Source organism: Homarus americanus, unplaced genomic scaffold (assembly GCF_018991925.1).
Source record: "Homarus americanus isolate GMGI-L3 unplaced genomic scaffold, GMGI_Hamer_2.0 scaffold43152, whole genome shotgun sequence".
NCBI classification, from domain to species: domain Eukaryota; kingdom Metazoa; phylum Arthropoda; class Malacostraca; order Decapoda; family Nephropidae; genus Homarus; species Homarus americanus.
The window spans coordinates 437,475-455,211 of NW_024720226.1; the positions used below are offsets into that span (position 1 = coordinate 437,475).

General features: G+C 39.5%; 1 protein-coding gene across 5 annotated transcripts; it reads right to left on the reverse strand.

Annotated features, from left to right (window-relative positions):
• Window positions 1-2,640: 2,640 nt before the first annotated feature.
• LOC121860461 (rhomboid-related protein 1-like) lies at window positions 2,641-12,249 on the reverse strand. 5 transcript variants are annotated; one of them, XM_042357618.1, is made up of 10 exons: window positions 12,204-12,249; window positions 8,709-9,010; window positions 8,237-8,452; window positions 7,600-7,695; window positions 6,151-6,456; window positions 5,321-5,482; window positions 4,751-4,896; window positions 3,714-3,924; window positions 3,354-3,464; window positions 2,641-2,966 (listed from the first exon to the last, which is right to left on the reverse strand). In XM_042357618.1, exons 2-10 carry the CDS (start codon window positions 8,754-8,756, stop codon window positions 2,718-2,720), a joined length of 1,545 nt encoding a protein of 514 aa, XP_042213552.1. In that variant the 5' UTR covers window positions 8,757-9,010; window positions 12,204-12,249; the 3' UTR covers window positions 2,641-2,717. The 5 variants fall into 5 exon arrangements, with proteins under 5 accessions (XP_042213552.1, XP_042213551.1, XP_042213554.1 ...); XM_042357617.1 differs by having other exon boundaries at window positions 11,934-12,247; XM_042357620.1 differs by having other exon boundaries at window positions 12,173-12,217.
• Window positions 12,250-17,737: the final 5,488 nt, after the last annotated feature.

Below are 17,737 nucleotides of genomic sequence, written 5' to 3' on the forward strand. Positions count from 1 at the left end.
GTAATGACCTAAGAATCTCGTAGTTGTATGGCATGTATGTGAAGTGTTGAGGTTAACCCATAAAATTTGTTAAAGTGAAGTTATTTTACTTACAGTCTGTGTGAGGTTAGTACACATAGCTACCCCACGGTGCCATGACCAGAGAATATCGTTGATGTCTTAAATGTATGTGAAGTGTTGAGGTCATCCCATTATCTTTGTGTAAAGTGAATGAAGCTATACCTGGCACTCGACTGTTAGTTCCTCAGTTAGGAGGTAGTGAGGTGCGTAAGTGAATTTATCAGAACCCCGACAGCTCAGACACTGTATTATATAATTTATATAATTCCCTATGAGTCACCCATTAAAGACAAATTCACCAGGAGCAGTTGGGGGATTAAACAAACAACCGCCTTCATTTCCTCATCAAGGTGGCAAATAAACGCACACACACACACACACACACACACACACACACACACACACTAATGGAGATAAGAGTGCACAAGACGGTGTTCAAGACTTCTCTCTCCCTTTGTTATACGACATATCCAAGAGAGGTTCACTATACTGGCCTAACCATCACCTCATCTATCAGTTTGGGACAAAGGTGCTACACTATCCTCCCAACCGCCACCTGTTATCACCAGCCTCGTACTCTAACCATTGTAAAAATCATCAACATCTCGAATATAACTTGTGTTTTCACTCCTTGTCAATATCTGTGTGTACTGTAACTACTCTGAAATGCCTTGTTAAATGACTTTCTCCCCTGTCACTATATCTTAATTATGAAACCCTTTGGTTTTTGTATATTTTCGGTTTATGGCTGGTGTAGGCCTACTTCTTAATAATACGATATTATTATTATTATTATTATTATTATTATTATTATTATTATTATTATTATTATTATTATTATTATTATTATTATTATTAATTTATTATTTTTTTTAATTATTATTATTATTACACACACACACACACACACACACACACACACACACACACACATGTATGCATGTATATACTGTATATAAAATCAGTGATAATTGCAGTTGTTCATACATCAGGCGGGGTGAATATTGCACAATAAGAGCAACAGTTTGTGTGGCCATCGAAGGTAAGATAAGCGCTCATACCCCGTGGAGGTGTTTCCGGCCAGGCTATAACACTCCTCTCTAATGTTAACAGTTGTGTAAGCCGGGGATGCTCATTTCAAGGGTTGACATTGGCGGATCCATTGAGCCCCTACGCTTACAAACCTGCCCCTAAAATAAGAACCTTGGCTGACAATGTTTACAGGGAGGAGAAATAGATTCGAGACCGAGGTGACCCACGAAGGTTCATTCTTACCGTCAGAAAATGTCTCTCCATCAGAAGCCCTGAAGTAACAGACCCAGATGAACCGTCACCGTCTCCTTCAGAAGCCCGAGAAGGACTTTGTGATCTTATAAGGTTTCTTGATTATTTCCCCACAGGTCACCAGAACCCTCGCGACTTTACGTCTTCCAACAATCAAACACTTCGTCTTCTTCTGAGTTTAGAGATAGAAAAAAAATCCATTGTTGATATTTTTATATGTTTTTAATTATTTACCTTTGTTTTGTTTTTCTTTCAGTTGATGACATTACACTCTTATTATTTTGCTAACAACCTTTTGGCTGTCATCTATTTTCCAGGATTTACATACAAAACCGTTTGAGTTATTTAATGACATCATTTTGTCGACTTTCAGATGGTGAACTGGTGAGAAATTTATACTTACATTTCACAATTTCAGGTGATCCAGTAATTACTTATTATACCTGTGTTTCACGTAAGAAAAGGTTCGTGTGTTTAATAAAAACTTTTAATAATAAAAGTACAATAAAAGTATTATTATCTTTCGTACAACAGAAGGTACTCTTATCATATCTTAAATCACTTGAGGTTACAACAGGTCAGTTATATTATCGACTGTGTTTAGTTTTTTCGTTTCCATCATCGAGAAAGGACACAGACAGACAGATTGACAGAATGGCAGACAGAACAAGAGAAAGGCACCGAAACACAGTAACCGATAGATAGACAGGAGATGAAAATATGGAAATGAGGAGACAGAGAAAAATAAGAGACAGGAAAAAGCGGCATAATGAGTCACATTGAGACGGACATACACACATACACACATACACCACAACAGCATCCAGCCCACACAAGCATTGTAAAAAAAATCATCAATAACTTGTAATCAACCAGTGTATTCACTCTCAATCAATCTTACCTTTTGCACTGTCACTATGTTGAAATGCCCTGTAGTTTGAGCTTCTCCCCACCTAGTTATTATATATCATACTTGTATCACTTGTGTTACTTGTATATTATTTGTCAATCAAGATATCCATTTCCCAATTATGTAACTGTATATTTTCAGCACACACACACACACACACACACACACACACACACACACACACACACACACACACACACAGTGAAAGAGAGTCATAAAAAGACTGATAGCTAGAAAGAGAAGCAGTGATGCAGAAGAAGACACAAATGGAGAGAGGAAAACACACAAAGGGAGAAAAAATAGACAGAAATAGAGAGACAGAGGCAAGAAAACAGAAAGAGATAGAGAGAAAGAAAATTTGATAATCAATAAAATACATCAGATAGAGAGAGAGAGAGGCAAGAGAATGACAAGAACAAGAATGAAGATGGAGTAAACACGTAAGAAAAAAAATCCTTCCCTATCAGCGTCTGTGATCCTTCATCCAGTCCTCCCTGTTCTGGGCGATAGAGGACCAGTCGTTGGGGGGGAAGAACTCCGGCATGGGTAAGACTGCGTTAAGGATGATGACAGTAGTGACCAACGTGAGGAACAGACAGAGAGACGTCCACCAGCAGTAACGCTCCCACTTCTCTTTTCTTAGGTTCCTGAGGACAACCACTCCGACGAGGAGGCCGGCCATGGCTCCAGCCAAGTGAGCCATATGACCGGTCTGTATGTGGTGATAGGAAACGTGGTTACTTGTGAGGTTTAGGTTTTAGAAACAGAGAGAGAGAGAGAGGGAAGAAAAAATTTAGTTGATTTTTCTGCATATTAGAAAGGATACCGTCTCTCTCTCTCTCTCTCTCTCTCTCTCTCTCTCTCTCTCTCTCTCTCTCTCTCTCTCTCTCTCTTTCTGAGGGAAATATAATGGCGGCTGGTTTAAAAGGTGTATTCTATCAGCGGAGGAGCATAGATATATCATCAGTATTAAAAGGGTATCGATATATTATATTAGTGGAGAGGTATATTTCTAGAGGAGGAATATAGACAGTTCATATGTAAAGGAAAGTAGATATATTGATAGTAGAACGATATAACCAACACACTTTACACTCACCGTGGTCCCGGGGTTGGTATAAGTATCCCAGACGGCATACCCAAGATCAAGGGACATTATCATCAAGATCACTATTAGTTGTACCCAAGGAACCTCCATCTCTGACCAGTTCTGTGAAGAATATGTGACACTGTATTGTTGAGTAACACAAGTTGATTCTCACATCATTAAAGACGATATAGTCAAAATCATATCAGAAGGAACCTGGGAATTGCTATAAGTTGTGACCTACTCTGTCCCCTGCCATAAGAAGTGACTATGTGACCTGCCATTAGATGCGACCTGCCATAAGAAGTGACCTACTATGTGACCTGCCATAAGATGTGACCGACCACAAACAGTATGAGACGGAGGACTTACCATAAGCAGGTTGCCGAGATGGGCGTACTCAATTGCATACACGCCCCCGGACGCTCCTGCCAGGTAGAATGTGGGCGTGTATAGAGAGTGGGCGAGTGACCCAGCCAGCACCCCGCCCAGGTAGATGATGACGACCCGCCAGGTGTGCACCAGCTCTAGCAGGACTCCGAGCACCACCTGTACCACCAGGTTGTTCACCAAGTGCACCCATCTGTACGTGAACAACACCTGTACTGTTATGTCACTCGTGTGCCTCTACGTGAGTCACACTTGTACACGAGAAGGGAAACGTCACCTCTATATATACAACAACTGTTTATCGTGTCATTATATATACATTATATATGACGTCACCTGTATGTGTACAAATGTATATGATGTGATTTGTATATGTACAACTGTGTATGACGTCACCTGTATGTATGCAACTGTGTATGACGTAAACTTTAAGTGTACCATAGTTATGCATTATATCACTTGAATGAATACAACATCCGTATATCACTTCACTTATTAATTGTTCATCATACCAATTGTACTGTGTATCATGTCACTAGTGTGTGTGTGTATACCAACTGTACATCACATCACCTCTACAGCCAAACAACACCTGTAGATTAATAATAATAATAATAATAATAATAATAATAATAATAATAATAATAATAATAATAATAATAATAATAATAATAATAATAATCTTCAGTGAAATAATCATACAGGTTTACAATTCAGCACAAATACAGACAGGTGTTTATTTCTTGTGTCAAATTAAATCAGTTTACTTAAAATATCAATACAAGTACAAGTTTAGGTATAGCGAACAGGTGAAGTAATACTTGTATGGTGATGTTATAACAGAGATGGAGAGATCTGATGAAAGAGATGGTGAAAGAGATGGTGAAAGAGACTGAAAGAGACAGAATCAATGAAACAAGAGAAAAGAGACAGAAGAAGTTGAGAAAAGCCTGTATTGTATTGAAGAGAGAGAGAGAGAGAGAGAGAGAGAGAGAGAGAGAGAGAGAGACGTAACCTACCCAGAATGTATTAGCGCGTAGAGCAAATACCGCCAGGCCTCGTAGCGTCGACTGGGATTGTACACTAATGGGGAGTAGATGGGACACGGCCCATTACCAATTATGGGCAGGTCCATGTCCACCACGTAGAAGATGAACGTGATGATCTGCTCAGGAGATGTAAACAATGACTTGAGGAAATTGAACATAAGGTAGCAAAAGATGAACATTATCTTTAGGGTGGAACAATAGGATGGAGCGAACTGAACATTGTGGTGAGGGATGTTGAACGCTGATTAATTATTTACTGCAGTCAGGCGCGGCGATGATAAGTTTACATATAAGATGATAGTTCGTCAGGTAAGAACACTTGTATTCTTCGCACAAAGTCATTTAACCTCAAACTTTTCTCAGGGTAATTGATAAGGTCATTGCCCATACGTAAATATTGACACAGAAAACAGTAGAATATAACAAAGTGAATAATTATAACAATATCACTCAGGATAACTAACGTGGTATGTTATCAGATTACAGAGTTAATATCAATCACAGTACATAGACACGAACAGTGAGGAAGACTTAAGTTACCTCAGCGAGAGTGATTAGTATCATGAAGAGTGGCGGTGGGCAGCACGAGTACTCCTCGATGTACCTGCGCTTCTCTAATGTCCTCTCCCCACGAGGCAACACTCCCAGGGCCCCGCGACGCAAAATTGTGCTCCCGCGGTTCGCTGCACTCTTCACCCTCACCTGGGAAACAAGAGAGAATATTATGAATTTTATTGACTCTGCGGCTCTGAGTATCATTAACTCTCTCCTGGGGAAACTATTGTAATATTATCGTCTACATGGCCAGAGATCCATTGATTGCCACTGTGCCATATATTCTTCACCTTACTTGGGTGTGTGGGGCGGGGGACCTACCTGTTGTACTGCCGTTAAGTATATGGCCACAGAATTTAATGTGTTGGAAAATACAAAAAAGGGGCACTTTCTTCCTACTATCTAAATACACCAACTAAAACTGCTCTGGGAATTTAAGGTGAGTGGTTAGAATGGCTCGGGTTTGGTTGGTTCTTATCGCCTATAAAAATAATACTGTAGTTCACCTGCCCTGTTTGTGGTACTTCTCCTGTATTGTACATTTTACTCTTTGGCCAGACGTCCGTGTAGTGTCATTATGGTTGTTATCCTCTTTGTTTTTGTCTTCATGCATAGTACTGTACATAAATAATAATCTTTTGACATACAGAGAAAAGACCCTCACTGAACGATCTCAAAACAGAACAGATATAATGTAAATTAATCTTCAAATTAAGAAAGAAAAAGTCCTTACTGAGTGATCTTCGAAAAGCTCACACAAATAAGGGTTTAGGCCTCACATAAAACAAAGAACTCAACTAAGCATCTGAACTCACGAAGCGAAGGAACTCCTCATACTCGACATAGCCATCTCTGTTCGAGTCGATCTCCTTCATGAGAGCGCCTTGACACTTCTCGAGCATCCTGATCACCGCCAAGTTGGGCAGCGTGTCCGCAGCCTCTGTAGTCAGCAACCACTCGCTCATCCTCCTGGGGTGTACAAGTTCGCTCCTGTAGAATACGAAGTGAGGTAGACGGGATCGGTTGTAGTCTTGAGGTAAAATCCATTGCCAGTTGAAGTCTATCGGCGCCGGGTTGTTGTGTACATAGTCTACTAGTGTCATCCATACGCTGAACAGGCCCTGGAAATATAAAGAAGAATTTGTTTTTGTTCTTCTCTATACAATACGAATAATATGTCAGTATACACTTATTTGTCTATCTATGCTTCTCTAGTCAATATATATATACCGGTATAATAAATTTGATAAAGATTTGTATTTAAGGATATAAAGCAAACAAAATAAGAATACTTTAATCTATAACGTTTTCGTCGGAAATTTATATATTTTTCGAGTTTTTTACTTAAAAGATTTCACTTGAAAAATGCAATTTTGATCACATATAGTAGGCAGGGCTTTGGAGTAGAGGGAAATTGTGGGGTAAAAACACCCCAAAAACTGACGAAAACAAACCTAATGAAACCTAACCTATTACAGAAAACTTAAAAAAATGCCTAGGTTAAGTTTATTAAGAACATTCCAAAAACGATCTAGGAAATAGATTTTTACCAAGCAAAAAGATCAAGAACCAAACGTAACGACAATCAAATGTCATTATACATGTCTAACCTAACCAGAGACACCAGAAGGATTTGACCTAACCTCCTATCAAGGGGGACTTAGTGAAGCAAGATGAAAAAAAGGAACCTGAACAACAAACCTGAAATCGAAAAGTAGAAAAGTTCATAAAATATAAATTTCCGACAAAAATGCCATAAAGTACAGTATATTTATTTTGTTTGCTCTATCTCTCTATATACAAATCAATGTAGAGTTCCGTGGTTGTCCTTTACTGAATTTTAACCATAGATTTTTATATATTTCGATCTGTTTATCTTTTTATCTATCTATCCATCTTTCGTCAACCCTCTCTAACTTTCGAGCGAACTACAGCATGCAGCACAGAAACCCCATGAAAGGGAGATGGTAAAAGAGCCATCACCATACAATTGGTACCTTCACCTTGCAGGGGGTACCATCACCATACAGAGGGTACCATCATCATACAAGGGTACCACCATCATACAAGGGTACCATCACCATACAGGGGTACCATCACCATACAAGGGTACCATCACCATACAGGGGTACCATCACCATACAAGGGTACCATCACCATACAGGGGTACCATCATCATACAAGGGTACCATCACCATACAGAGGGGTACCATCACCATACAGGGGTATTGTCACCTATGAATCATCGTTACCAATGTATTTACCTCCTCCTCGGGCGAAGGTTCCCTGTCCAGCACGTCTAAGGCCACCCGCATCAGGACGCCTCTCTCCCACGAGTTAACTGGCAACACTGTGTCGTACTGGAGAAGAGGAATAGCGTAACTTAACACTAGGAGAGAAATTTATGTAGAATAACTTTAATTTTCTTCCTTAAGACGTGAAATTGCACTTAATTGTCTCACTGCAGCTGTGATGTAAGAAGAATTCTCAATAGTTTCTAAGTTAAATATTTCTGTAAATGGAGAAGTGAGAACGATTGTAACACAAAGACAAATTTCTAAAAAGTAAGATCTATATTTTTCCCCAGACTGTAGATGTGAGAGCCTTTGTAAAGTTGGTTAGTGACTCTGACTCTCGTAAGGTGAAGCTGTTTAATACAATATATATATATATATATATATATATATATATATATATATATATATATATATATATATATATATATATATATATATATATATATATATATATATATATATATATATATATATATATATGGGAATCACTGTACCTGTAATTCTCACATAACTCTGTAATTATACTTGTAATTATATTCAATAAATGTGAATCCAGTACAGACTCCGGGGAGGCTGGGAGAAGGGGGGAGGGGGAGGTACTTACGAAGTGTCTGAATTCGTTGTACTCGACGTAGCCATTGCCCCGGACGTCGGCCTCCTGCAGTAGCTTCAGCGCTTGTGGGATGGCCTGGGCGTTGTTGGGCGTCCTGGGGATCCGTTCCTCGAAAAAGTCGAGATCGATCCTGCCCCGCCCTTCCTCCAGGAGGTACCACACGTCCTTCCAGTCCAGTACCTCTTGGCTGCCGTGTGCTGTGGGCATCTGTGGACGGCATCACTGGCATATTCACGTACAAATGGACGTAGATGGACATATATATTTATATTTATAATAAACGTACATTTAAATAAATGTTTTGATGTATATTTGTATTATACTGTACAGCCATATATATATAGTATATAATGCACACATAAGGGTCGAGTGATAAAGCAAAAGACAAAATGCTTAAATAGAGTTAAAGTGTGTGTGTGTGTAAGAGAAACATGGAGATAAAGAGAGAGATATCACCACTCACCACCTGTCTCTGCGGTCGTAGTGGTATCTCCTCCCAGTCGTGTTCCATCTTTGTCTCTCCCACTCTTTTCCAAAACCACTGAAGCTTGAGTCTCTACTTTCTCTTGCTTTCTTCTCCTTGTCTTTTCGCTCTCTAGCAAATCTTCCTTCACATATCCCCTTACCTCTCTCCTTCCCTTCCTTCAGCCGCCACCGCACATCTCCTGACTCACCCACACCCTTGTTTGTGAGTCAATGTTAAGTCAAAGTGCTAACTCTTGTTGGTCACACCATGGTCAAGGCACGGTTTCCTTGGCCAAGTGTCTGGGGAAGATGTGTCACTGTTACTGTAGTTCTTATGAGAAAGTTGTAATCGTCTTCCGAATAGTACCGGATTTTTATTTATTTATTAAATGTATCATGCACACATAATAATAATAATAATAATAATAATAATAATAATAATAATAATAATAATAATAATAATAATAAATTGTATTAACAATAATTTCTGACACACACACACACACACACACACACACACAGTTTTGAGGATAGAGCTGAAATTTGGTAGGGAGGTGCGGGTGGGTTAGAGAATGGGCGTACACTATCTCGAGTCTTTCCAAGAGGGGTCAGGGCCGACGCGTTTCCCCCACCCTTGGGTTTGATGCATTCACTCTCTTGAAGACAGATAGTTGAAATTTAATAGGGAGGTGAGAAGGGCCTTGGATATGGTCGCACACTGCCTCTTGTCCCTCCACCTGGGCGAGACCGGGCGATGCAACTGTGATGGAAGCACTTTCCATGTTGTTTTTTAACTTTGGTAGTCATTTATCTTTGTCGTTTATATATCGTTTATATCACTCATAGAGCTTGGCATAACTTCCTGGTCCACTCAGAGAGCGTGGCTTAACTTCTTGGCCTACACAGAGAACTTGACCTACTGTCCCACTCAGAGAACTTGACTTATATATCACTCAGTGAGCATCATTCACTTGCCACTCAGAGAAGGCATTCTATAAGTCACTCGTGCTGAGCGTGGAGTCAGGCGCTATCACATAAAACGATAAGAAAAGATTAGCGTACCTCCCAACTGCTTAGTTCGAATATTTGTAAATCAAGGGAAGTTCTCCGACAGCCAGTGTGAGATTACTGCGACAAATACACGCTGAACCCGGCTACCAGTCCTACACTTCGGCTGCTTCTTCGTGGATGATTCGTACTGGGTCCCACTAGATTTCATGCCATCTTAGCTTTATAACCACTTTACCGTCGTTTCCTGTTATCTCCGCCTGTAATTAATAACCTGGAGCTGTCGGTGGACCTGTTATCTCCAGGCCTGTAATTAATAACCTGGATCTTCTGTCAGGATATGGACAACTCGAAGTTTATATCTATATTGCCATGTGTACCAACTGACTGATGTAGTCACGGTTACGCTTTCAGTATAATCCGTCAAGTTTTAATATTCATCGGCCAAAGCTGGGAAGACACCACTACTGTTTCTGTGAACTTAATAATAGTTTTTTGTTTACATATATCTATATCTTCGTCAGGATATATTTTCGCAAAATTTCACTTTATAGATTTATATTCCCTCCCAAGTATCTCCTGACGCAGAACAAGACAATGTCAACACACTCAACTCACTAAACGATTCAACAACTATTTTTTTTATCGCCTCTTTATTGTGTTTTTCTTTATCAACAGTCTACATATATACACTTTATCAACGACCTGCCTCACCCCCTTATTCTACTACCGTTTCCCAAGTTAGTGTACCAGTCAAATTCAGTTTAGTATCGCTTCCTGTCCAACCTCAATCGGATCATAAGTCAGGCTTTATACAGTACAGTACAAGTTCCCTTTAGCTGAAGCTCATCATCATTCACATCATTCATTCCAAGTACTTCTCGACTAAGTACTCCCTTGAAGAGTTCCAGCGTACATAACATTACACATTCCTGTTATTAATCTTATGTACAGTATATTTATTTCCTCATAGCTTGGCCCATAGTTATTGTACATCATGAGTCCCTGACAAACACTCTCGGTAGTAATGAGTTTCCTAGTCACGTCCATAAACAACACAATAGCAGGAACACAAGCTAGTTTTATGGTTTACATTATTTATTAATAGTAAGCAGCATAAACCCGTAGCTAGTCTGTAATGTATTTTGTGAATCAATGTTACTGATTAACTGTATACCATAAACATTAATCTCGTTTATTTTTTTCAACAGTTTTTTTTTCTTTAGTAATGCATACTGACCCATATCACGCTCTAAGAAATAGTCCTGGGAGGCAGAACTGATAGACCGGTGTTATAATAAACCCGTCGTGAAGAACCTTGCTCTCGTAACATAGAAATGATTGACCTACTCAAGTAAGCTGGGGGTGGGGGGGGGGGGTGACAGGTCCATTAAAACCTGGGACTGTTAGGAAGGGGGCTGATTTGACCTGAAAACTCGTATGAATATCTATTGACAGTGGGTCCTTAAGTCCAGACAGTCCGTTAGGAGCAGTATGGACACAACAAACTGAAACCTAAGCCTTTTGTCAACATAGAAGTAGGCAGTGTGGCCGGTACTGCTCTCGACCGTTTCACTCCCCAACCACTGTTAAAGGTCCTTAGCTTCAAGAGGTACACCGAGAGCGAATTTGTCGCCTTTAAGACAGCAGACAAACGTTGTATCTGTTAGGCTACGGTGACCTTACATTTCTAGATACGTTACAGTAATTATTAGGTACCGGTGCTGTACTTACTCACCACGTGGGAAGTACTGTGTCTGTCCTGTATACCTGTAATTGTATACCTGTAACTGTATTTCTGGAATAATACATTAAACACCCTCCCCGTGCTTGTGTACCAGTTTAAGTTTGTTCCAGTATTTGTGTGTGTGTATTAGCACTTGTGTGTCTTAGTAGTTGTGTGTATACTTGTAATTCTGTGTATATGTATGTATTTATGTATACTGTACCATATATATGTGTATTTTTGTACGTCAGTTCTTGTGTGTATTTGTTTTTAATAGTACTTTTGTGTTTGTGTATACCCGTACTTTAATAATAATGATGATGATGATGATGATGATGATGATGATGATGATGATGATGATAGTAATAATGAATAAAACAGTAGTAGCAGCAGTATGTGTGCATCAGGACTTATGTGTATTTATGTATGTATGTAAGTATGTGTGTAAGTGTGTGTTTAAGCACTTGTGTATACAGTTTAAAACCGTACCTGTGCGGTTATTAGGAATGAAAGGTTGGCTGACTGGCTGGTTGACGCTGACTGGGTGGCTTAACTAGGTGGGATAGTGCCGCACCTTGTCACGAAGAAAACATACACTACTTCTTGGGCCTCACACTTGCCGTGGCTGACACTGGCACACACCCACAACACCTACACACCTCCACGTTTTACATTTACACTTTAAAATCACGACCACTTTAAACACTTAACGCTAGACGATTAATCACAGGATAGAGGAAATGAGGAATAAATAAGTACGGTGTTGGCTTCCCGGTGTCTAGCACGGAACTGAGACTCTCTCAACCAATAATCTTATCGCTCTTATCGTCTCACCTGGCCAGCTGCGATATGATTGGTTGGGAATTATGCTATCAGGTGTTTGTGCTACGCTGGGTTGCCACTTACTTTATTACGTGGTGATTTTTTTTGGGGGTACGATGTCATTCTAACTTTCCATCAGAATCACGTAGATAAGAATCTTCACTTGTAGGTCAGGTCAGGTCACAGATGCCCAGCCAATGAACAGTGACTTGAGGAGATGCTGACCTTTTTTCTTCCCAGTGGAGTGGAGTGGAGTGGAGTGGAGTGGAGTACCTGAGTGGCTGAACCTTACCAAATGGATTGCTGTGTCTGAATACCTGGACTCGTTCACTTCGTGTATCTGAGTGGCTGGACTTATCAAGGTCACTGAATAAAATACTTCCTTTCCCTGCTGTAGTCCTTCAGTCGTTATATAGTTAAGTTATGGTCCCATTAAACACCGAGAGAGTGGACGAAAATTAACTGACACCGTATCGAAAATAACCGAAATTAAATGAAACACAACTGAACCGAATTGAAATGTAACTAAATTTGACCGACGCGGGATAGTAATGGCAGGAAGTAAACGGGACTTGGCCAGGTACAGTAGAGTCACTATTTACACTGTGTAACTAGAGCGTGACAGGGACCAAAGCTGGAGAGAAGTCACTCGTCTACCCTGTGTTAGGAAGGTGACTCACTGACTCATCAGCTGTATGTTATTCAGGAGACATGTGATGTAACTGAAGGTTTATTATTGTTTTCACTGCCCCTTCCTCCCTCCCTTCCTTCTTTCCCCTCCCTACTTACCCCTTTACTTCCTTCTCTACCCACTTGCTGCCTCACTACGTCGAAACAAGTGTGGGTGGAAGGAAGTTTGTAGATATTATCACTGCCACCCCCCCCCCCCTCCGTTGTGTGGGTGGCGGGAAGTGTGTAGGTATTATCGCAGTCCCCCGCACCCTGTTGTGCTAAGCAAGTGTTATCGGCGTTTACACATTCCGTCGCTGCCACACTGGGATCATACTTCCGTGTTTTACTTTTTAAGTTTCTCATCGATCATGACCAGATGTTTCACCTGTGTGCGATAGTAAACACACCTGTCCCACACTAATCAATGGCCAACATTTTATCAATTAAACTGATATGTTTAGTAAGTTCAACGAACGTTATCACCAAAAAAATCATCTGATACTGGAGAGACCCCTCACTAATCCTACCGCCTCTGATAAACTTATTATTGAATCGTAACTTTGTAAAAGGCTAACTGAGTCACACACACACACACACACACACACACACACACACACGTGCACACACACACACACACACACACACACACACACCGTAACTAAACACGACACTATGGCGGTGCACCTCTCCCCGGCAAAGAGAACCCCCCGATCCCTCCCTCACCTTACGTCACAACACCCCGCCCACACTGTCACCGCCTAACAAACAGCAGGTTGGAGCCAATGGTGTTTTATTTGTAACCTGTATTAAAACTGTAACCATTCTTGTATACAGAGATGGAGGTGGGATACAAACTTAGCCTCCTAAGTCTGGCTACTATTGTGAGGTTCCTTGGGGCCAATCCAGGAGTTTTACGATATAAGGTAAACAAACACAGAGGTGCCACATCTCACAAAACGCGCCAACCACTGTACCAGGTAGGGCGACTGTACACCTGTGGGTCCCCGTAACACCTGTGCCAGTCATTAAATAGCGACATGTGATGCATAAATGACTTTTGTTTGTGTTATTTCTTTTAAATGTGTTTTTGCTGAGAATTCTCCTGACGATAGTACACGACAGTTCTTGTCTGCTGTGTGATAATATTTACATGAGGCAGCATCGTGTGTGTTTGTTTGGTAAGGTACTCTAGGGTGAAGCTTGAGGGTTGCCAGGTCGTAAATATAAATGTATGAATTAAAATTAACCCAGACTTCGACATAAACCATCAGTGGCAACTCAACGACCAGCTGCATATGCATTTGTGTACATCCATGAGTTATTTCAGTAAAGCAATCACTACCACCTGTGCAAATATGTATGTATGTATGTATGTATGTATGTATGTATGTATGTATGTATGTGGACAGCAGAACTCGAAAGTGGAAATGTTACTGTTCTTAACCAAATTATAACTATGTCGGGATAAGTTAGGTTATTTGAATCCAGATTAGAATGCTTAACAGATGACCCACTGATATTTATAGAATTATTCTGTTAACTTTTAGTCTCTCCTGTGAATAATTTTACCCAAATCCTTTCAACAAACTCGAGTACTGTAGGTCGGGTGTACGGACAGGTGAACAGGTGACAAAAGTGTTTACCTGTCACTACAATCAGGGAGGTCACTCGTGAAACCACAAGGGAAATAAAATGATGAAGTCAACTTTCAATTTTTATTTTGTATAACAACAATAAATATATTCATGATACAACATGATATACTTCATTATCCTACATCAACATAACACAACAGGAGCTACGAGGGTTTGGGGTATAACGCCTCTACCGTAATACATCCCAAAGGCTTGGCGAGTTGACGAGGAGAGAAACAACATTTTAGTTTTGCATAATGTTGTCTTGTCTGGTTGAAACACACCTCAGCCCCTCGACCACCAGTGACTCCGGTGATAGAGGCCGTTCAGCTGTGAGTCTGACAGGGGCTCACTGTGACCGAGGGAACAGTGTGTCCAAATCTTGTTATGCACCTTTTACACTTTCCATCGACAGACACAGATACATTGTATATAAGGAAGGTGTGTCAAAGGTTTGGGGAAAGTAAAAGAATATATATTGCACCAAATAAGCGACTCTGTTGAATAAGATGTATTTGGGTTTAAGTTACAATCTGAAGAAATTGTAAATGACTTGTATGATGATGAGAATAACAGAAGTTTTGTGAGGTTTAATAACAAAATATAGCAACTGCTGACTGACACCATCGTCACCCAGTCCAACATATTTTGTCTAACTTAGGTAAGGTTAGGATAATCAGGTTAGGTTAGATTAGGTCAGGTTAGATTAGGTTAGGATAGGTTTGGTTAGTTTAGGTTAGGTTAGGTTAAGTTAGGTTTGGTTAGTTTAGGTTCAGTTAGGTTCAGTAACATATGCTGAATGTATGTTCGTCTTACTCAAGAGATAAATTCTGTGAAATAAGTTATGACCAGAAAGATTTTCATTACCCTTAATTACCCAACATTACCTTGTTGATTCGGGTATGAACGGCAATTTCGCCCATTTGGCGCATATACGTGTGTGTGTGTGTGTGTGTGTGTGTGTGTGCGTGTGTGTGTGTGTGTGTGTGTGTGTGTGTGTGTGTGTGTGTGTGTGCGTGTGTGCGTGTATAAAAGACATAGACATGAGAAATACAGAGCACAAAGGATATGTCAGCCGATGACTTCACTTGGTGTGAATTTGTTTATATTTTTACATAAAGGCAAAAATGTGTCAGAGATATGAATTCATACCCTTCAGAATGTTGATGTTGCTGAATAATAAACAACATTAATACACTTCGGTTTACAGGTCCTTTAAGGGGAAGGAGATCTTTCACTTATTCTTTCGCAGTAGAACGAAGAAACAACTTAAATACGAGACTAATGGAAAATAAGAGAATAATTAGTCAGGAACACTGAACACGTGTTAGTTTTCTTCAGGTGTTGATGGGCCAAGAAATGTAATTAATGTGTTTGTTGTCACTTTGCTGATAGAATGATGTGGTCCCTTCACCTGTCTGAGGGAACATAATACGTCACTCTTAGCCGAGTTCAAGTTCTCATGTTCTTCCAATTAAAATAGGTTCTCGCAGAAAACTTCCACCCACTCTGAGTAGTGACCAATGTTTCCTAAATGAAACAATTAAATTACAAATACTTCAACTAACCTAAACAGGAATAACAATACTAATTAAAATACACCATAAAGGCATTTAGTTGTTTTTTGGGGGGGGGATATGAAAATAACCTAAAGAATTGTATTAAGGAATGGCGAAAGATGGTATAGTAACCTTTTTGGGGAACTGGACTCGGATTCCCATAGGTTCGTAAGAATAATTTTCCTCCCTTAAACCAGAGGTATGAGGACGCATCTTAACCACTTCACTCAAGTTACAACTCAGACACGGCGACCACAAAAAAAAATTAAAATAAACTCTTGTAAAACCAAACAACGACGCGACCTTACCTAGATGCATTCACCTGAACCTCAATTAGGGGGGAATATTTCGACCTTACAAATCTTTGAAATTCCGAACCCTGAAACTATTTTATTTTACTATTATCTTTTTATTAGAGGACAGTGAGTGTGAGTTTTAAGGCTTAATGTTCAGACGAGATGGTTAAGCGCAGACTTTCAGTATATAAATATATTTTTTTTTTGCTTCACTACATCTTTATTATCCAGTTACTCCTGTCCTTCCTTCTCAATGGGCAATTATATCACTGCTATAAACGTCATCTGCCGGGTTTTTTTTTCAACACTGATAGCAACTTCGGGTAACTACATAGAGCCGTAGTTACTGAGGAGTTATGATTCCTCCTCTTCACGGTGCTGTTTGTTTCCACTTGACGTTTCAAAGACACCAACGTTAAGCAAATGTTTTTAAATGTTTCTTTATTGTCCACAGAACAGTGAACGATAAACAGCTCATCACTGAAAATTTCCTGTAGATGTTTATCAGCTTACATCACCAGTAGTTCAGCTGATACGTTCACGCATTAAATATATATACGTGTAGATTCTGCACATTAATCCTAAATATATATATATATATTTGTTTTTATACAAATGACTACAAACAGTAATATCAAAGTTGTTTTTTTAAGGGTATTTATAAAAGAAATAAACCAACCAGAGAAGATTTGTAAATTTTCAGCCGAGACAACACGAGAGTACTGGAGGTCCGAGGAATTAGTTTCATGTTTTTCCTTCAAATTTCAGCGTTTTGTGGCCTGAACCCGGGCGTGGTGGGCCTGTTGTGGCCACTTAATCCACGTGTTGCATTTTCAACTGAGTTCATTATAATTATTTCTTGTTACTTGTTTTCTTTCATCTGTTAATACTCTTTTAGTGGGGATTTATTTTACCCCGCATCCCATTTTCTTTATTTGATTTTGTTCTTGTTTTCATTTTATATTTTATATTTTCTTTTCTGATCGTAGTTTCATATTTTTTTAGTTTAATCTGATTTCACTTTATCAAATAGTTTCCCATATTATGATCAATAAATAAGAAATAATGTTACAACACACAACACTCGACTGTAATCCATTAACTGTTGCCATCACTGAAACAAGAAATCTTAAGGCATCGTCACACACAAATTATTTCCAACCTTTTTAAGACAATAGAAAAAATCGTAGAAACGTCCATTATTGTGTCTAAGATTTTTTTTTTCAAGTTATCACAAATCAAAGAAAAAGTCACAGAAATTCTTATTCTTCACCTTCAATACAAGTTTACATTTAGTAACGGTGTAAAAT

Excerpts from the sequence above, each read along its gene's own strand:
- LOC121860461 (XM_042357618.1), bottom strand. The coding sequence starts at position 8,756 with ATGGAACACGACTGGGAGGAGATACCACTACGACCGCAGAGACAGGTG. Across the intron at positions 3,465-3,713 it reads ATCTCGGCAACCTGCTTATG|AACTGGTCAGAGATGGAGGT; the intron begins GTAAGTCCTCCG and ends TATTCTTCACAG. Across the intron at positions 2,967-3,353 it reads ATACCAACCCCGGGACCACG|ACCGGTCATATGGCTCACTT; the intron begins GTGAGTGTAAAG and ends CACCACATACAG.